The sequence below is a fragment of the Chenopodium quinoa genome, unplaced genomic scaffold (genome assembly GCF_001683475.1).
Source record: "Chenopodium quinoa cultivar QQ74 unplaced genomic scaffold, ASM168347v1, whole genome shotgun sequence".
NCBI lineage: Eukaryota > Viridiplantae > Streptophyta > Magnoliopsida > Caryophyllales > Amaranthaceae > Chenopodium > Chenopodium quinoa.
In genome coordinates this window covers 5645976-5667505 of record NW_018743175.1, presented here as the reverse complement: position 1 = coordinate 5667505, position 21530 = coordinate 5645976, and the positions used below count along the sequence as shown (strand labels likewise).

Sequence of the window (21530 nt, the reverse complement as noted above, 5' to 3'; positions counted from 1 at the left end):
CAGAAAAAATGGCTGATAGTTGGTGTTGACTACTTCAGTAAATGGATCGAGGCCGAAGCAGCCTCGAACATTACAGAGAAAACTGTCAGAAAATTTATCTGGCAGAATATCATCACTCGTTTTGGCATCCCGAGAGTATTTGTCTTCGATCATGGGAGGCAATTTGATAACTTACCGTTGAAGCGGTATACAGATCAGTTCGGCATCAAACTGGCATATTCAGCGGTATGCCACCCGCAAAGTAACGGACAAGCCGAAGCTGCAAATAAACAGATCCTAAATGCCCTCAAGAAGAGGGTGGAAGATCAAAAGTCCAAGTGGCTGGAGGAGCTCCCTGGAACCCTTTGGTCCCTTCGGACAACTGAAAAAGAGGCAACGGGCTATTCACCTTTTGAACTGGTGTATGGTGCCGAAGCCGTTCTTCCAGTGGAAATTGGCTCTGAGAGCCTACGAGTGCACCACTTCTCGGCTGAGAATGAGCGACTGATGAGGGAATCACTCGATTTCCTCGACGAAGTAAGAGACTCAGCCCGAGACAGGATGACCGCTTATAAACAGAGAATCAGCAAATTTTATAACCGAAGGGTCCATGCAAGGCCTCTTAAAAGTGGAGACCTTGTCCTTCGGAATGCTGCTGCAGTTCAGAAAGGCCGAATCCATGGGAAACTCTCAGCTGCATGGGAAGGGCCTTATGAAATCTGTGATGAGCTTCAGCCAGGGACATACCGACTTCGGCAGTTGGATGGAACTGAGTTGAAAAATTACTGGAACGCTGATGTACTGAAAAAATATCATGTGTAAACCCTTCGGGGCAGGACAATCTTTGTAAGTACATTTTGAACTAATGAAAGGCCTTGGAGCCACCATTTATATAAATGTTTGCAACTTTTTATCCTTTCAAAGTTTTCTTGGTTCTATCTACTCTTTAAGGGTTTTTTATTCAGCCTCGTCTGAAACCTTCGCCTTCAGGTAACTGGGTTTCAGATTGCTGACAAAACTCGTCTTTTTAAAGAACACTGGTCTTTCAGTTGAAGTCAAACTTTAGTAAGACTTGTTCTCCAAAGACATGAGTCCATGGACAATTCTGGGATATTGCCTTAACTGAGCCTTGTATCCCAGAAAGCCATTATCCGAAACATTGCCTTCAGTTGGCCTTGTGTTTCGGATATCCATTTTTCAATGATAGACAGAAAATCAAGGATAACAGCAACTGTTGGAAATTTTTTATTCAGCCTCGTCTGAAACCTTCGCCTTCGGGTAACTGGGTTTCTGATTGCTGGCAAATTCGTCTTTTTAAAGAACTCTAGTCTTTCAGCTGAAGTCAAGCTTCAGTAAGATTTGTTCTCCAAAGGCATGAGTCCATGGACAATTCTGGGATATTGCCTATCCCAGAAAGCCATTATCCGAAGCATTGCCTTCAGTTGGCCCTGTGTTTCGAATACCCATTTTTAAGAAATAAAGAAATTGTTTATTCAGCTGAAGCCATACTTCAATTTCTGGGGGGGCAAGAAGCACTACCAGTGCAAGTTTATGTTCAGCAGAATTGAAGAAACAGTAAAGCACTCAAAAACAAAGCAGCTGAAGAAAAGAACATCAAATTAATAATTTATGCTCAGAAATTGAGCTACAAGTTCAAATAAGTTAAGAAACTATATCGGCAGCCGTCTACAAGAGGAAAATAACAGCTGCCGAAATACGTACAGAAGCAAAAAAATAAACTGTTTTGTACGACAAGGCAAGCTGAAGCAAAAAACAAACAAGGCAAAAAATTCAGAAAGCGGCAAGTCTAAAGTTGAGCGCATGATGAACCGCAAGATTCTGAAGACGACTGCCCGAGTTCCTATGCTTCGGCCCGAGGATCAGACTGGTCAGCATTGTTGGGCCTCATGGTGGTCTCAGCCCCAGCAGCAGAAGAAGCAGGCTTTGCACTCTGCCGAGCCTCCCTTTCCCTCTGTTCAACCTCCAACTCCATTCTCTCAGCTTCTTCTTCGGCTTCCTCAGCCTTAAGAATTTCAGCTTTGACTGGAGTTGCATACTTCATTTGAGGGTCTTCGGGATTCTGGACCCATTCAGCACATTTGGACCAGTCCAACTTCGGCTCAACATGAAGGCAGACTCTTCGGCACACTCTGAACCCGTTTCTAAAACCCATTTCATATTCTTCCTGGGTATAGACACGGACTTTGAGTATAGCCTCAGCATCAGCCAACTTCTTCTGGGTCTCCTCCAAGTCTTCCTTGGATTTCTTCAGCTCATCGGCGAGCTTGAAGGAGGAACCTTTTAGCTCATTCAGCTGCTGCTGAACTTGGGAAGCCTCTGTCTGGGCCTGGGCCACTTCTTCCTTTTTGGCCATCAGCTGATCCTCAGCTTCTTGGAGCTTAGCTCTCTGAGCTTCAGCAGCAGCAACAGCCTCTGAGAGTTGGACATCCCTGGCTTGGAGCATCTCTTCAGCAGCCATTCTGCTGGCTTCAAGAGCTTCTAGCCGTTGCTGCACTTCAGCTTGTGCAGCAGCTCCTTCCTGGATTCGGCTCTCAATGGTAGCCTTGAATTTGGAGATGTCCACTCCCATGTGCTCTTGGAGGAATTTTTCCCCTTCCATCAGTGGGGGAAAAACTTCCTTCTCCATAGCATCGCAGAAGGTTTTGAAGGCTTCAGCAGCTTTTTTCTCGTATTCTTCACCCTTCTGCTGCTTCTCTTCAGCTGCTGCTTGCTTCAGCTTAGCATGCTTTAACTCCTCTTCGGCTATCTTTTTCTCGTGCTCGGCAGCGTCTACCCTATCTTGTAGGGTATCTATCAGCTCTATGGTGAGAGTCTGATTGTGCACGAACTGAAAACAGGAGCACAAGTTAAAATAAAAAATAGAGCTGAATTTTAGAGGAGATAAAGGCAAGGAAAATCACCTGCATCATCAGCAGTTGGTTAGACCTGGCTGGGTCAGGAACTGATCTGCTGGATTCGCCCATCCCAGCAGTGGCCTTCAGCGACCAGATTCTTGCCCTATCTACTTCGGACGTGCCAGCAAAATCGCCGAAGTAGGCTGCAGCACCTTCTCGGTTCTGACCCCATATGAGGTCCAGATGTGATATGGGATTGGAATTCGGGGGGCCGAGAAACCCATTTCTCCAGATTGCAGAGTCTGGAAGGAAGGAAAGGATGACGACGGAGCTTCTTTAACTTTGGATGGCTCAGCATCCTCCTTCTCAGAAGAGTCAATTATTATGACCTCTTCTTCTTCAGGGGTGAGGACGAAAGCCTCAACCTCTCTTGCAATGTCTGCCGTGAAACCCTCAGCACTGGGCATCACGGCATCCTCATTCTTGTGCTCAGCAGCACTCTCTTGAACTTCTTCTTGGACCCCTCCCTTAGGTTCAGGAGTTTTCTGATCCACCTCCATCTCGGGAGGTGGCAGAGGGGTCTTTGGAGGTGATTGAGGTGGTGGCCGGGGAACCCTCGGCGATCCATTGCCTTCCTCGGGTTCCCTTATTTCGACGCCGATGGTCATCGGCCTCCGCTGAAAGTCATGGGGGGCGATGATGGCTATTCTTCGGCGCCTTTTCTGAAGCGGCTGCTCGTCCATGTCTGAGTCTGAGGACTCTTCTTGTATCTGGTCTTCGGGACGAATAGGGGCTTTCCCTTCTCTGTGTCTATTACTCTCTTCAGACTGTAAAGACAGGGGGGAGGAAGAATGTGAGTAAAAACAAAACAACAAACAGAAACAGACAAAATTAAGTCTGAAAGCTCACCGAGGTCTTCAGCAAAGCCTCGTCTTCTTCAGCTGCCCTAGCTGCAGCTTCTTCTTCAGCAGCCCTGGAGGACCCTTCTCCTCCTTCACAAGCTTCAATAACCCGTGCAACCTCTTTGGCCGTACGGGCAGCTTCAGCTTCTTCGTCCAGCAGCTGAAACCAGGGATCTCTCTTCTTCCACCAAGGCTTCTGCCTTTGATACAGAGCAACATCCTCAATTTGGAAGTGGGAAGAGTCTAGATGAGCTTCTCTATGCCGCGGTTCAGTGATAGAGGGGCCCCGATCAGTTACAACTCGTTCTCAGTTGACGCCAAGACGAGCGTAGTTAATGCCGACGTTGGTCTCGTCCCGCTCTGAAAAAGAAAAGGAGAAAGGTCAGTTCAGTTAGGTTGGCACAGCATAAAAAAGCGAAGTGAGAGGAGAAAAAGAGATAATTAAAAAGCCTCGGCCCCAGCCGAAGAAGCTTACCATCCTTAAACTTTCGGCTGAGGCCGACAGCTGCTAGCATGTTCTCTCGGAAAACATAATGCGTATCGGGGAGCCAAGTCTCCGGGATATGCTGCATTCGGCCGCTGCCCCCCCGGTTCGGCAGCTTGCTGAAGATATTCTGTTGATTAAGGTTTGGATCTGGGCCGTTATCTGCGGGGGGACCTAAACTTCCCATGTCGGGATCAGGCTCAGCAAGGTATCGGGGAGCGCTGAAGACGCAAGGGTGGCCCGGGTCCGTGGGTGCCCTAACCCAAATCCATTGACCTCTCCAGTCCTTGTCTGAAGAGTCGTTCGACCACATGGTTAGGTACTGGGGCCGAGACTCAATCCGGTACCACCCAGAACCATGACTTCCGTGCCCACTTTGAATATTTGGCACTAGCCGATGAAGCTTTTTGAAGCAGTGCAGGTTCGGCACATACCTGAAGAACTTGCAGACCCATAAGTATGTCATCACCCTTCGGATGCTAGTAGGAGTTAGCTAACATAGGGAAATATTGTAATGGATCAGCAAGTCTCGGACGAATACGTCCAAAGGGAACCTCAGCCCATACTGAAGTTGTCTTGTGTACACCCCCACATACCCCGGGGGTGGACGATGGATTCTATCGGATGCCACGGGCATTCGGCACCAATACCCATCAGCTTCAAGGATGCCGTAATGCAACTCAATTTGTTCGGCAAACCGATACTGTTCGGCATTCTCCACCCACCATGAGTAGGGGCGGTTCTTTATCATGGCCGAAGCTACTTCGGCATCCTCCCACTCTGAAAACCCGGGAAGGATATCCCAAAGGACAGCGGGAACTTCATCGTCCCGCCCAGAAGCGCTCGGCCCCTCCGTTCTCTGAGGAGGAGCCGAGGAAACTGGAGTCGCCCTGATCCCTTCAGCAGGGTCAGACTCTGCTCTTCGTCCATTCCAGGTCCCAATCCTGTTCCTGGGATCGGGAATTGGCCTTGCTCTTCTTGGAGCACGGGCTCTACCCCTAACTCCTCTCGCCATTGATAATTTCAAAGAAAAAAGTCGAAAAAGGGGAAGGAGTTCAAATTCGAAGAAAAATAAACTAAAATCAAAGGAATTTACCTTAATCTGAAGCGAAAGTTGCCGATTTACGAATTGGTAGTGGCAAGTCTCAGTTTCTAAGCTTAATGCTCGGGGAGTTTGCGAAGTTTTGATGCGGGTTCTTGGGTTCTCTCGAGAATTCTAGGTTTGTGTTGGTGAATAAGTGAGGAGAGATGACGCGCCTCTGATTATATCTCCAGAAATGGGAATACGGGGAGTCCCCGTTTCAATTTCTCTTAAATACCCCACTAAGTAACCGTTAAACACACGACCTTGCGATTAAATTGCCCATTATCCGTCCAACTTCCACAATTATCCGCCTTAACTGTTGTTATCTCATTAATTACGGTTTAATTACGGTTTAAATTCAAATTTTTGGATTAATTAAATCATTCACTTCCCTCCTTTTCTGATTAAATCAAACCCGACCCGTCATCCTTCCAAATCGGGTCTGGGGGGCAAGTTGTTTGGGTCCAATTTAGTCCAATTGGGCTTAGGCATTAAATGATCTAATTAAAAGCCCAAGGTCAAGGTTCATCTCTCCAATTTTGCTAAAGTCAAAGATCAGTCCTCAAGGTTAGCCAATTGGGCTAAGGCCCAACTTCTCCATGTATGCAGAGGTATAAAAGCCATCAATATTACATTTGTACATTCATTCAAGAAAAGCCTCAAGCAACAAATTCTCTTGCATAGTGTTCTCTTTCTACGCACTGTACTGACTTTAGCATCGGAGGGGCCTTCCTCGGCAACACCCCCGAGGCTAGTTTACGTGTGTTTACTGTGCAGGAAACCTTCGGCCCAACATTACTTGGATCGAATCTAGTCTTCTCCACTTCATCGGACCTTCGACAAGGTCCCACTGTTTTCACCCGAAACACTACTTGTAAAAAAGGGCTTATAATTTGTAATAAAGATTGTTATCTCCGCTAAATAAGAAAAGAGAAATATATGATTATATGGTACTTATATATACATGGTCCATTATTAAGGTGGGTAAAGCTGTTAAGCCTACATTAACATAGCACATTATATACTTTGAAATATTAATGCTCTTTCGATCAGAATAGTTTTTCCTTTTTTTTTTTTTATTTTTTATTTGTTTATTTTCAACATTTTAGGGTAGTGAATTCTAGTGATAGTAGAAGACAACAATATAGATTAGAGAGTGGCAGCACAAAATCAAGGCAGCCAATTGCAAAAAATAAATATGATATGAGGCGAAATGTTGTCGTGTGAAACAAAAAACCTAAAAGAAAGCAACCCCATCAAAAATGGGAACCAATATAAACAAACGTTGGTGCTTTTCTAAGAGATTGATGGAACTTTGGTTTTTTTCTTACAAATTTAAAAGGTCCCACTAATAATTAATTAAACTACTTCGTAGTAAGAAACTACAAAATTGATGTGGACCTTATGAAATGAAAATGATAAGTGATGAGGAGCTGACTCAGATGTAACCCATTTTATTATATTGTTACCCTGTTTGCATCAATGTAGGGAAGAAGACAATGGAAGTGAAACGAAAAAAAAAAAAAACAAATGCTAGTACTTTTGAATGGGATTCTAGCCCATAATTTGTTTGGAAACAAGATGGTGACTTTTGCTTGTCGATCTCAATTTATTTATTATCTTGTACTATTATAATAATTAGATTGACTTCTCAAATCCTAAAAGTTAGGGCTCGAGGTTGAAAGTCATCATAGGCATTTTATTACAAATGAATATGTTTTTTCTCATAAAATACATGACATACATTTGTTTTCATGTATTTTACTCTCTTATTATTTTCACATTCTACCCACATATATGATGGAGAGGTCTCTTTCTTGAATTCTCCTTGATTTTTGTTACTATAATACAACTATACAAGTAATTAAGTCATATACAAGATAATTAAATTTAATCAAATTACTTTTTACACTTAGCTTCTAATCACCTCTTTTTCATTTGGAAATTTAAGCATATACTAATTATATAACTAAACAGTTTTTTTTAGGTGCTTAATACAAATCTTTGATTGTTATTTATGATTTCGTAATTTGAAGCAAATCTATCAAATAAATAGTTTAAAAGTTTTCTGTATTCAACTAGAATTGTTTTACATACGAGTAGTATAACCTAATAGACAGATGGATGACACAAAATATCCTCTCTTGATAAAGGTAGTCCATATGTAGCAATGTGTATCAATGTATATATATATGAACATGCATATCTTACCCACAGTTGATATAGTTGATTAAGAATAATGGTGATCAAGTTTTCGTATTATATTTCAGTAATCATCACCCGAGAATAAAAGTAATCCACACCCACGGCAATAATGGGATTCTCAAAGACAAATTTCAAAGGAAGTACGCAATTAGTTGTCAGCTGAATTTTTCAACTCATACGGCTCAGCGCAATACATGCATGATACATGCATTGCTTTTCAGCAGGGTAAAGCTAATTAAAGTCAAATCCTTTTTAGGAATATCTTTTAATAATTACCTTTCCCAAATTCATCAGCTTTTTGGGTTTATTTCAATCTTTAATGGTTCAAGGGAATCATACTTGTATTGAATTGACAATGTTTTATGGAATATTCCATTATAATTTTTAAATCAATACATGGTACTTGATGCTTTTATGTACTTACTATCTATGATGCACGGACACGCCTGCCAAGTGGCATGTCCGAGTCGACACGCGTGTCGGACACGGACACGCGTGGGACACGGGGGGATACGTCTTGGACACGCGAAAATCCGTGTCCGTTTTTTTTTTGAATTTCTTCTGTACGGACACGGGTCGTGTCTCACCCAGACACGGTCCGTTTTGTGATGGACACGCAATTACGGCTTTACAAGCCCAACTTCCTCCATTCTCTCTGACTCTCTCACATTCTCAATTCCTCCATTCACAATTCACAAACCTACTGCCTTACTCAAGCTCCCTGAGTCCCAGACCGTCAGCCACTCACCGTCGCGCCGATAACCGCCGTCGCTTCACCTGCTGCTGCTGGTCCAGACCGTCACTCAGTTCACCGTCGCTTCGTCGCCTACAGCCTACTCTCACAGAGACACAGACTTCACTCGCCGCTTGTTGTTTGTCCTCAGCCACCACCCCAGTGTCGCCAGCCACCAGTCCACCAGACCACCACCAGGTAACTCGCTCAACCTAGGTTTTAGGCCGTGGCTTGACTGGCTTCTGTACTTTGTTTTTTTTTTAAATTCAATTAATTTAGTCGCTAACTCGCTCAACCTAGGTTTCAGGCTGTCGTTGTTCGTCCTCAGCCACCAGTCCACCACCCAGTACCGTCCGTCGCCACTCGCCAGCCACCAGTCCACCACCAGGTAAGGGTTATGTGACTTCTGTCTTCTGTACTTTGTTTTCTGAAATTCAATTGCTGAATGCTGATGTTAATTGTGAGGTGGAGCCGTGGAGGCAGTATCACTGTAATTCGCAATTGTTAATTGTTAAATGTGATGTTAATTGTTAATTGTGATGTTAATTGTGAGATGGGTTCAGCTGTCAAATTGTATTGTGCCCTGGTTGCTGAAATTGTATTGTATTGTTGACTCGCTGACTTGCTGGTTGCTGAAATTGTATTGCTGAGTTGCTGACTTGCTGGTTGCTGAAATTGTATTGCTGACTTGCTGGTTGCTGAAATTGTATTGTTGTGTTGCTCACTTTGCTGTGTTGTCTTGCTGAAATGTGCTGTTGTGTTGCTGAAATTGTCAGGAATGTCTTCTAGTTCCTCTGCTTCATGCAATGTCAGTGGTAGTAGTAATTCATCTGAGTCAATGAAAGACCTCTACCCTTTGTGGAAGTTTGTTGTTAAGGGTGATAAAATATCGGGTGGTGGAGGAAATTATAATTGGAAATGTAACTTTTGCGGCGAAGTTAAAAATGGTTCATACACTAGAGTGAAAGCTCATTTGCTAGGTGAACAAGGGAAAGGGATTCAAACTTGTAATAAAGTGAAAATTGATGACCTTGCTAAACTAAGATCGCTTCATCGTGAATCCGAGGATTATAAAAAATCTTTGTTACCAAAAGTTCCACCTTTTTCAAATGAACCCATATCTTCTCACACATCAACTGAAGCTACATCAATGAGACTAGGTTCATTTGATAATGTAAAGAAGAGGAAATCAAAAAATACAATTTCCGATGCTTTTAATGTGAAATCTCGTGACCACTTGGATTCTGAAATTGCTAGAATGTTTTACACAGGGGGGTTGCCTTTTAATCTTGCTAGAAACCCTTACTATGTTAGTTCATATACAATGGCTGCCAATTCTAATCTCTCTGGTGATGGTGAAGAATGAAACTATTAGTACTTTTGTTTATTTTATTTATGATTTGTAAAACTATTATTAAGACATGTATTTGGTTTGATGGTTTCTTGATATGTATGAGACTACGTTCGTACACTTTGTTTATTTACTTGTTTTAACAAAATTGTGTGTTTTGAGGCTAATTATTTAGTGTTTTATTGAATAGGTTGTCAAATTCTCGTTTTTTTGATATATTATATGCCTTGTTATATGCCGTACCCGTGTCCCCTATTTCAGGATTGCCGTTTTCCCGTGTCCGTATCGTGTCCGTGTCCGTGTCGGTATCCGTGCAACATAGCTTACTATGTATTATAATAGGCATTTTTTTTTTTTTTTTTTTTTTTTTTGGATAAATCAATAATTTCAGACTACTATCACGCTATCTGCTAGCTAAAATATTCAATACAAACAATTAACACTATTAATATACTGTTTAGTCATCAAATGATCGAGCAAATATACAACAGACTAACAATCAACAAGTGATTATCAAACAACATTGATATGAATAAAAATTAGATCGAGAGTGATAATATACTTTAACTATAGTAGTTAACTAACTAAATCACCATTAACCACGAAGTCCATCGTCTAGTAAGTCATTCTATATATAGAATTATGCACCATTATTCTTCAACCTAGGAAAAGCAGGTGAGAATATCTTGTATCAAGGAACTCCAATCGCATTTTCCTAGAGCCTTGCTTTTATTTGTTTTAGGTCAAGGTGCCATTTTTTTCTCCCTCTCCCTCCTCTTGTTTATTGGACCGGTTGGTACATAGAATTATAATACATGTAGCAAGATTCCCTTATTATTGAAAGAAGTTTTAACATTGACTTAAAATAAAATCCAAATGATAAGCGATTTTTAGTAAACGCAAACCTTTCACATTGATCCAAATAATTAAAAGTATTTCGATCATTATACAACACATATATACTTTTTTTATTTTTATACTTGACTTGGTTTGACTTATGCACTACTTTTATCAATTGCTCTCCTTATGACCCGTAATTATGTAAAAAGATTAAACATAACCATATAAAATTGTGTAATATATTTCTAACACATATTATCAAAATATTTAAATTTTTTTATACTTTAATAAAAGTATTATCGTTAAAATTATAAAACATGGTAATATATATATAAAAAATAGGTCAAATAATAAAGGAAACAAAGAAAATAATTGTTTTAAATTTCTTTGTCTCTACAAGGTTTGAACAAGAGTCCTATAATTTGAAACGAATATTCACCAATCTATATACTACGTTACTAACACAAAACAAAAACTAATCACGAAGCCTTATTACATGATTATATCTCTGCAAATTAAACACATATACAAAAGTCAATACACACACATCACTCTAGCTATGATCTGATGACATAGCAAGATCGAGAGTACTATTATTTTATTATCTTTAATAAACGCGTAAAAGTTTGTTTGTTTGTTTGTTTGTTTTTTTTTTTTTTTTTAAACATATATTTAATAATTAAATAATCCTTAAACTTACTTATCACTATAGTTCACCTAGCTAGCTACACCTTGGATTTTTTTTTGCTCCTTTGAAACTCTTCCAATCAAATAAAAAATTAAGAATAATGTAATTAATTATTCTTTTTACTTTAATTTTTTCTCAGCTCCTTTGCATTACGTTTCAATATTTTTCCCTTCAAGTACTTAGTATAAATCAATACAATATACCCCCCTTTTTTTTTAGTTTATATAGGTGTTTAGATGACACAAGTTATCAATTTAATTACTTAAACCTTCACAATACTAATGTTACTAAGCTAAAATCTTAAAAATATTCTACTGACTTAAATTAAAGATCAAAGTGATACTCCGTATTATATAAACAAAAACAAAAAAAAAACATTTCAAATAGAGATAATCAATGAGCCAATAAGGAATTAGATTCTTGCATCAAATTTAGACATTTAGTGCATAAATGAGAGAGAAATGACCAAATGAGATGCATGCTTTAATTTTGGGGTTTGGAGTGAGAATGGAATCGACCCAAAAGATCCTCATGTTCCTCATAATTTATGCCTACGTGCTTGAAGTAACGTCTGTTTATAGTTGAACATTTTGTCTGTTTTTTTTATTCTTTTTTCTTGACACTGCATGCATAAAGAAAATCAGGGCTTTAAAAGTATACTCGATCGCTTTAACTATTCACACACTAATAGCAAATTGTCATAAATTATGCCATGGAGTATAAAAAAGAAGTTAAATCATCTGTCTTTAAGTATCTTGGCTAAACATTATAGAACTAATTAACATAATATTATTACAGTTAATAAGTCGTCAACAAGTAGATGGTCTAGACGCTAGATCATAGATAAGTTCATAACTTACTACGGAAAATTAAGCATGAAGCAATCCCTATTTTAGTTTGGTTGCCAATTTTTATTAATGCTCTAATTAACATGGGTTTATAGACTCTTACAATTGTAACAAAACAACAAATGTTATAGACTCTTGCAATTGTAACAAAACAACAAATGTTACATGCATTTATCCATTAATAGACAATATTAACGTAACTTTGATTATTATATACTCATTTAAGTAACAAGTGAGATCCGATACTGCAATAATAAGAGTGAATGTTGGATCGTATGATGAGTAAGTTATGCTTTGGCATCAATCAACGAGAACTAACAGCGTTGTCGCAACGTGGAGCCACGTCGAAGGGGGTACACCATTAAAGATGTCAAACAAACGACGTCAGTTGGCAAAAGACACCAGCTTTCGGTTTTGTGGAGGGAGGCAAAGTCGGTCGTCGAAGTAAAGATGGTGAAAAGTCAAAGGAGTTTATATCATATGACACTACACCACGTCACGCATTATTGCTGCTCCTCCGTTGCTTCCGCATTCCTCTTACTCATTTACACGTGTCTTTAAAAAAAATCAGCAAGAAATACTTTGGCAATGTTAAATTGTCATTTGAAAAGTAGTCACTTTAATTTACTCGTAGCATAATTTTGTTGTTAAGTTCTTTAATTTACTTTGAATCACTATTTCACTTGACACTGTCTTCTACTAAAAAGTAAAAAGTACATGAAAAATTATTGCCGAAAATGGGCCCTAATATGCAAAGTAGGTTCTTAATTACATTAACTACTCCACCTTTATGCCAATTTTCGTATTTCTAGGATTATTCATAGTAATTAGGATATTCGCCCATTTTTGCATGCAAGTCTTAATCATAATCTTTCTTAATTTTTTTATTTGAGCCTTTCGGTCGTTATGGTCCTGTGGTACGATTAATCTAGCTAGATGTTACTACTTTTTTTTTTTTTTTTTTTGAAGAATGAAGATGTATGTAGCAAAATGTCACACAGCATACCAATGTTATACAATAGGCCTGTTTACGGATCGAATATCCGAATATTCGGATATCAGAAACTGATATCCAAATCCTATCAGAAAATTTCGGATATCTGATATTCGGATATCCAAAAATTCTGGATTGGATGATTTGGATATCCATTATCCAACATTAAGTAAAATTGATTATGATTATTTTCTAATTTCACTAATTTTACCGCTTTTTTTATCACTAAGTTGTACAACATATTTTAACAAAATAGTAGTCTTTTTGCAATAAAAATTATCATCAAACATATTCAGAATATTATAATAAGTTAATAATAAAGAGTCAGTTTTATATGAACAATTTAAATTTTTATATATATTTCATTATTTCAGCCTTTATATTTTGGATATTGGATATCCGAAATTTTGAAAATCAATATCCAAATCTGCATCCGATATCCGCCTTTTCGGATCGGATATCTGATCCGAAATGAAAACTCGGATCGGATATTCAAATATTCGGATCAGTTGCGGATCGGATTTTCGGATAGTTTTGTACAGACATATTATACAAGTATATTATGTTAATGTGGAGCAAGATTAGGAGAGTATCACTCAACACTACATCATTTATCTCAAGAAAGTATGTATAGTCGTACCTCACATTATTAATATATAGTTGATTTCAGGCATAATTGATATGAAATATTGGCCGCTATGATTAACAAAATAGATAATCCGTAAATACATATATTTTTATTCAAATTCTTACAAGTTTGTAAGAATTTCTGAGTTGTATGTTTATTTCAATTCATATATAGCTAAAAATTATGCTAAGCTAGTCAAATAAGTCATAATTATTTTAGGGCCAATAAGTTTAAAACTACATGTATTATTGCTCAAATATGTTTAAAATTGCGCATAGCTATTAACAAAGTCACCGCATTTTGGCATCTCTTTGTAAAGAAAGGCGCATAAATGTCAATTTATTAAAAGTCTTTTGATTCATGAATGGGAGCATAATTTTATTTCTTTCATCATTCTTATCCGAGATATAATATAAAAATGATTGCTAGCATCTTTATTGTATAAGGAAAATTATCATAGAATAGTAAATTTATGAAAAGGCAACCAATCAAATCACAAAAAAATCTCATTTCTTACTAATGTCCACCTCATTATTCAAACACAATGCAATCATGTATCCTAATTAATCACATCATATAAATCATGTGATTGCATATCAATGCAACAATTTGAAATCTTCTATTTATGTTTAGCCTATGATTATCACCTTATGTGCCTTAATAACAAGGCCAAAGTCAATCTTGATGGAATAACATGCTAATTTAACTCTAAAGTTGGTGAAGTACATACACAAGTGACACTCATATTAGTCATAGTTTCTAAGAGTGATGAATATTTTATTATCATAAATCATAATTATAATTTTAATGCAAGTAGCTAAGATTGAAATATATATACACATATAATATTGAAATAAAAAACCGATAAATAAAACTAATGTGAAAAATATTCTTTCTAATTGGAGCTAAAAAACCCCGTCCAAATTTCCTTGTAAAGCACGTCTTCTAGAAAACCTATGAAAGTCTATATATACAAAGAGTTGTTCGCAAAATTTCTCTCTTCTCTCAATTCATTTCTCGCTTTCTATTTGCTTTTTTCTTCAGCCGTCTTTCCTTCGCTTCAAAAGCTCGTTTCTTTCTCCTTCATTCCCGTTTCTCCTCCCGTTTCTTTCAGATTATAAGGCGTTTCTTTTAAGGCTTCGTTCTCAAATTTCCAATCTTTCAGATTAATTCTGCATTTCCGCCCTCAATTGATTCAGGTAAAATGGTGCAAATTTTGTTTTCTTCTTTAATGTTCTTGAAAGTTTTAATCTTTTTGACAATTTGTATATATTTTATGATCCAATGTTGTTTAATTATCGATAAGTTGATGTTGAATTTGGCATTGTAATTATGTTTTTAATCAATTTTAGATCTGTTTTTTTTTTTTTTTTTTTTTTTGTTTATGCAATTTTCTAATCGTGCTTATGCTTGTTGTTGATGGTTAATAATGACAGCTGTTGATTAAATTTCTTTTAATTATTTCCGTGAATCATAAAATTAAAAAAGATTAATTTTTTTTTTGGTGAAACATGCAAATCAGCTGACTTTCATTAATGGTGAAATCTATGCCCTTTTGTTTAACTTATGAAGAAGTAATTGATTTGTGCATTTTGGCGGTGAACGTGGCGCATGTTGGGTGATTTATTATTATTCATACCTTTTTTATTTAATTATTTTTTGGTTCTCTGTTTCATAGATGTATAGAATAACTCAATAAAGTAATAATTTTTTCTCAAAAAAAAAATTTGGTGGTTGAATTAATGAGTTTCTTGATTTAATTTGTTTATTTGGTTGCTTCTAAAGGTAGAAGCTTGACTTTTTCTTGTAAATTTGTTTTTAACTAACCCTGTCAAAAACTAATTCTTTCTTGAAAATATTCTAGGCTACATTACATCAATTTCAATATGTAATTGAATAATTTATAGCGTCTTAATCACGAGCAATTATTGCATGGTCGAGGATAACTACCCGTGAGAGTTTGTTGATTTCTTTGATTATTTAGTCTTGCAAGTTTTAGTCTTTACCATTAATAACTGGGATATTAAAAGTGGGTCCCATTTCTTATAAACGACTAAGAAAATGACAATTATTACTTGCAATTTTTTAGTCATGGAAAATGATAGTTTACCCAACCCCCAATTACCTTTATTTCAGGTGGTCTTTGCTTCTGATCCAAGAGCCATGTATGTTACAGTGACCTGAAATAGTATATGGTACGGTCGGTCCATAGAATGGGTTTGGTTTAGTACCATAAGTTTGGAAGTTAGTTCTTGGACATTGCTTGAAAATGACCAAGTTTTCACAAACATGTCTTAATCATAAAAATATTATTAATTTAGTCAGCTGTTATTATCTTTCTTCATCACAACGTTTTATGAGTAACTAAATACAGCATTAAACTAATTGCTAGCTGTAGCCTTTTATGCTTCACCTAATTTATGTCACACTCAAGTCTAGCTAATATTATTTGATTTTGATATTATACAAGTATAGATTAATGGTTAATAACTGAATTAGTTATCAAATTATGCTGCATTTTCTGCTAAGTTGGTGCACCAATTGTAATTGTAATTGTTTGGCAATAGAATTTTAGACGCCTTTTTGATTGTAGGAGTGTACTACTTATAGAAAAAAGTTTATAAAGGAGAAGACTTTGTGCAAGTTTTTCAAAATTTTTATGGGTGTAATTGACTTTCAGCCAAGTTACATTGTCAAAAGTTTGGTCTATCTTGAATTTCAACTTTATATGTGTGATTGTCATGTTTAATTAATTTGTAAAGCCTTTCCAACTCGAGGGCTGCTGTGATGATATGCATATATACCTGCCTTGTCTTTTTCTCAAGTATGCACGCTTAATTTGTTAAATTATTTATGGTGTTCATGAATTAGTATGTACTCCTTCCATCCCAAATTGCTAGCCACACACGGTTGATCGAATTGAATAGCCTTTCAATGACTCGAGTAGATTTGAAAAAAACCGCATATCTTAACTTATTTGCAATTAAAAGGAAAGTGAAAGCTTGTTTTGGGAAACCCGACAATTTTAACTCTAATACTTCCATACTTCGTATAACCATAATGTGATTTTAGGTTCGAGAGATTACGATATTTTCTTATGGACTGTCTTCCATATCATCTTGGCCTTTTCTATTTCCTAATGGTATGGCTATATGAAAGGTTAGTCCAAAGACGCTTTCCACTGTGTTGGTGTCTCTTGTTGTGTTTTTAAACTAGATGTAGGAAGGTATTGTTTTTTCTTGAATACCAGCTGGAAACTTTTAATGTATGTAAATCAAGTATCAACACTATATTGGAAGTGTATGTATAATGTATAACTTTTTAATTTCTCAGGATTTATTCTGTTTTAACGGATGGTGGGGATTTATAAGTGGTTCATTTATTTCTTATATGTTTTTTTTGTTGTCTTATAAAAATTTTGGTACAATCAACTTTGTTTTTACAGCCTAAAGTGACAATTCATTTGAAGTAATTTCATAATTTTTCTGTAGTGTGTATTAATGTGCCGACTGCTTGATTTTTGGTGACATAGCTGTGAATAGTTTCTTTGGGACAAAGTGGACCTTATCATAAATAAATAAGTTTTGAACTGCCAAATTATTAGCATATTAAATGTCTACCTTACTTTTTTAAAATAAGGGTATTGGGGGCTTTCCTCTTTTTTTCCATATGTTTGGTCCATTAAAAATTTTACTCTTAACTTTATAATCCTACCAAGTAGCATGTGACATTGGATTTTTTTTTGCCAATCCTTTGAAATCTTTGAGAAGATTTACTTCCTAATTTGTAAGCAAGTACATTTACATGATTACATGCATTTGTAAGCTAGTACATCTTATTTACTACGGAGTACATAGTTAATTTCTTTTAGCTTGTTGTGATCCAACTCTGCTTTGAAACTTGGAAATTTATGCAAAAAAGGCATTGTTTATGTCAAGTTTATGATATGGTGTATTACAGTTACATGCTCATTTAGATTGTGCCTGTCATCGGTAGTTGAGCGTATATATATGGTTTGTATAAATGAATAGAATAGGAGAAATAAACTAAGGTTAGAAAGGTGATGGTCATTAATTAATTTATTGCTGTATAAATGATGGTCACTACTTGGTTGCTAGCCCCATAATTATTTGCATGTTTCCTCAATTTATAAAGTTGTCCCCTCCCTACACCAACTTGTCTTTCCTTTCTTAGTGCCACTTCGATTGCAAGAAGTGACAATGTAAGGATTGACAAGACAAAACACTATATTATGATAACCACATTGTGTGTGATTGCGATTTTTAAGCGTGAACTTAGTTGAGCTAATTATGTGCTATACTTCAGGATTAAACAAAGAATTTAAACCTCTGAGCTAGGTGGAAATGATTTGCAGCTATTTTGTGTAAATGCAACTTAGGATTCGAGATGCAAAGGTATTTATTGTGCAGACATTTGTACTGTCTTGTGTGTGTGTGTGTGTGTTTTTTTTTTTTTTTTTTTTTGCTTCTATGCATTTAACAATTTGGAATTGATAGATATGTTTGTTTCTTTTACTAGTCTTCAGGGAATGTTTGCTTGATGAACAGTTTTTCAAGTTGCAGCAATAAGAAAACGTTAAAGAAGTGGTTTTTCATCGACAAGAGGGTCGGATAGTTGAGATTTTTAACTAAAACATTTGCGTAGCTCAATTACTAATTCTGATTAGTTAATACATTCATATAAGAAGCCAAGTTAGTCTCTAGTTTTAAGGTAACCTTTACTAGCAAAACTGGATTCGCTGGACATGATTTCAGGCCAAACCTCCCCTGTTCTGGCTGATCCCACTCCCATCAAGGAGAGAGTAGGCATTCATTCGAGCCTAATGCCTTACTCAAAGACCGGAACATCATTCTCAAAGGGGTTGTATATACCGATTCCTAAGAAAAAATCTGGCAAGCTTGAAGATGTTCTGTCTAATGGTTGGTTAGATGCCATGAAGTCTTCATCCCCTCCTCGCAAGAAGCTGCTTAAGGACTTCAATATTGGAATTGCTTCAGATGACACTGATTTTGTTTACTCTTCTTGGATGGTAACATATTTTCCTTATTGGTTTATTATGTAAGTAGCAAGTGTGCATTGGCTTTCTTCTAACAAGTTTAAAATTTGTTTTTTCTTATTCTATAGAAGAAGCATCCATCTGCCTTGACTTCATTTGAGCAAATCTTCGATTCTGCTGAGGGCAAGAAGATTGCAATCTTTTTGGACTATGATGGGACCCTTTCTCCCATTGTCGATGACCCTGATCGTGCACTTATGTCTGATGATGTAAGGAACTCTAATTGTTGGTAATATGTTATTTTACTTTATTTTGTGTTTATAGCTTTGTCTAAATCTTTTTTATGGAATTTGTCAAATAACCAGATGCGCTCTGCTGTGAGAAATGTTGCTAAGTATTTTCCAACAGCGATAATTAGTGGAAGAAGCCGTGATAAGGTATTTAATAAAGCCATATTTTCTTTTTGGACATGCTCCAGGACTATTGATATTAATGTAATGTATTCCTCATGCATTTCCTCAGGTATGTGATTTGGTAGGTCTGGCAGAACTACACTATGCCGGTAGTCATGGGATGGATATCATGAGCCCCGTGCACAAAGTGTCTGATGGCAATTCTAACACTAATAACTCTACTGACAAGCAAGTGAGATTTGGAGCCTTTACTTCAATGTAAATTGGCATATATAAATATGGTCTCAATTTGATTTACATTTGTCTGTTTTGCTTTTGCAGGATAAGGAAGTTAGTCTGTTTCAGCCTGCTAGCGAATTTTTGCCCATGATTGATAAGGTGGGTAATTCCTTGAGTTTAAAATTTTCCCTGCTACTTGGGTTAACATGTTATTGAATCTGCAACTAATGTTTATCGTCCATCGTTTTAGGTTTTTAACACCCTTGTTGACACGACTAAGGATATCAAAGGAGCGAAAGTTGAGAACCACAAGTTTTGTGCATCCGTACATTACCGTAATGTTGATGAGAAAGTGAGTAGATTACATTGATTTTGTTAAACAAACAAATGACTATGTAATTGTGACAATACCTTACTGTATCTGCTTTGTAATCTGAACTGCAGAATTGGCCTACCATTGCTCAGCTTGTTCATGACATCCTTAAAAGCTATCCTCGCTTACACTTAACTCACGGGCGAAGGGTACTAGCATCTCAGCAATTTATTTTCTGTATTATAGACTTTTGGCAAAAGTGAGCTGTGTGGATTCTGATGTGTGTTTGGTTTATAATATGTAGGTTTTAGAGGTTCGACCCATTATTGATTGGGATAAGGGGAAAGCAGTTGAATTTCTGCTTGAATCCCTTGGTATTTTCCACCTCTCTCACTCTGCTTCTTTTTTCTTTCTTTTTGCCCTCAACCCCCCGGCTTGAGTTGCGTTACTCAGGCTCCTCTTTTGTTGGCAAAATGTCTGCATTGTGAAATGTTTTGCTAAAATTCTTGTATCTTCTGCACAAATATAATGCAGGCCTAAGTGATTGCGATGATGTGCTACCAATTTTCATAGGAGATGACAAGACCGATGAAGATGCATTTAAGGTGTGCACAATATTTTGCTACACATTTTATCTTCAAATTTTATTGTTAAACAAAATCATAGTAACTGTATGCCTTAATATTTGTTAGGTGCTACGGAATGGAGACCGGGGTTATGGTATTCTAGTATCCCCAATCCCAAAAGAAACCAAGGCATTCTACTCTCTCAAGGACACTTCAGAGGTAGCTAATCTTTGGCCATAAATTTGTTATTTGTTTATGTGAAACTCGAATTATGTTCATTCAGGCAATAAGTATCTGATCATCATATATTATACGCTTGGGATGAGCAGGTAAAGCAATTTTTGGAGGCTCTAGTGCAGTGGAGGGAGCATCACCACAGTAAAAAGAGCAGCACCAATTAATTTATAGGATTTATGATTATATATTTTTAGGCTAGTGATAAGATTTTCAATTTATGCAGCAAAGGCTGCCTGCATTTTTCACAAGTTCTAGTTGAAGCCTGTAATTTAGTTTCTTCTTTTTCAAGTTTTCATTTTTTGTGAAAAAATTTCCACATCTCTCCCACCTATAAAAGTAAATGTATGTTTAAGGGTGGAGAGCAATCTCAATTTAAATCTTTGTCAAGTGATTAATCCCAAGGCTAGCTTTTGTGTTTATTGTAGTGTTGTGTTTCAACCCCCGCTCCCCACCCCACCTCACCCCACCCCATGGAGTAACAATTGTTTCTTTAGTGTCGTATTCAGAATCATTATGCCAAAACAATCATGGTTAGAACCATGAAAGACACCAATATTTGTATAACCCACATACCATACGACGCCACCATAAATCTTTTCTATTCAAGACTGAGATAATGCCTGTGTTTCCCTTAAAGCAATATCACTTCTGTAATGGCCTTTCACAATGATCTGAGCTAGATTACATGTTTTTCCCTTTTCCTTGTCAAGAACGAACCATGCCCCTGTCACCAAGTTGGTGAATTCTTAAAATACATGATAAATTTCATAATGCTTCTTTATTTGAATGAAATTCTATTGCTCTTTGAAATATTTACTGGTCAAATCATGTCTTAGTTCAAATATAACAAATCATATAATACTTCAATAGTTTATAAGATAGTATCCACTATGTTACTCAAACTCTTCATTTCATCTCAAATACCTATGTTAATCCTCGACACTCAAACATGAGTATAACAATTTATTTTCTTAAGCTAAAATCATGAGAATTTCCATAAATTAATTGAGTTAGACACATACTCATATCGAATATAAATACCCGAGTCTAGGTAACATATCCGATCGTCATTTTGTTAAAGCGATTACAAAACCACACTCTTATCATATTCTATGTTCGATAAACCTATTGTTGTAACTTTAGATCAAACTTTTTTTTTTTTTTTTAAGGAAAC

The 21530-nt window shown here is 36.9% G+C and overlaps 2 protein-coding genes across 3 annotated transcripts; both read left to right on the top strand.

The window, feature by feature from the left end:
* The first annotated feature begins 7975 nt into the window (after positions 1-7975).
* Positions 7976-10100, top strand: LOC110732743. Its single transcript, XM_021912731.1, has 2 exons — positions 7976-8440; positions 8543-10100. The coding sequence occupies exon 2, from the start codon at positions 9021-9023 to the stop codon at positions 9606-9608; it is 588 nt and encodes a 195-aa protein (XP_021768423.1). The 5' UTR covers positions 7976-8440; positions 8543-9020; the 3' UTR covers positions 9609-10100.
* A 4347-nt stretch (positions 10101-14447) lies between these two features.
* LOC110732742 (probable trehalose-phosphate phosphatase F) lies at positions 14448-20775 on the top strand. Of its 2 annotated transcripts, XM_021912729.1 has the most exons (13): positions 14448-14790; positions 17918-18006; positions 18131-18641; positions 18737-18877; positions 18974-19045; positions 19131-19253; positions 19343-19399; positions 19491-19592; positions 19685-19762; positions 19858-19927; positions 20088-20158; positions 20246-20338; positions 20449-20775. In XM_021912729.1, exons 3-13 carry the CDS (start codon positions 18357-18359, stop codon positions 20518-20520), a joined length of 1164 nt encoding a protein of 387 aa, XP_021768421.1. In that variant the 5' UTR covers positions 14448-14790; positions 17918-18006; positions 18131-18356; the 3' UTR covers positions 20521-20775. The 2 variants fall into 2 exon arrangements, with proteins under 2 accessions (XP_021768421.1, XP_021768422.1); XM_021912730.1 differs by lacking the exon at positions 17918-18006.
* Positions 20776-21530: the final 755 nt, after the last annotated feature.

Excerpts from the sequence above, each read along its gene's own strand:
- LOC110732742 (XM_021912730.1), top strand. The coding sequence starts at position 18,357 with ATGATTTCAGGCCAAACCTCCCCTGTTCTGGCTGATCCCACTCCCATC. Across the intron at positions 19,046-19,130 it reads GTGGAAGAAGCCGTGATAAG|GTATGTGATTTGGTAGGTCT; the intron begins GTATTTAATAAA and ends GCATTTCCTCAG. Across the intron at positions 19,928-20,087 it reads ATTTCTGCTTGAATCCCTTG|GCCTAAGTGATTGCGATGAT; the intron begins GTATTTTCCACC and ends AATATAATGCAG.
- LOC110732743 (XM_021912731.1), top strand. The coding sequence starts at position 9,021 with ATGTCTTCTAGTTCCTCTGCTTCATGCAATGTCAGTGGTAGTAGTAAT.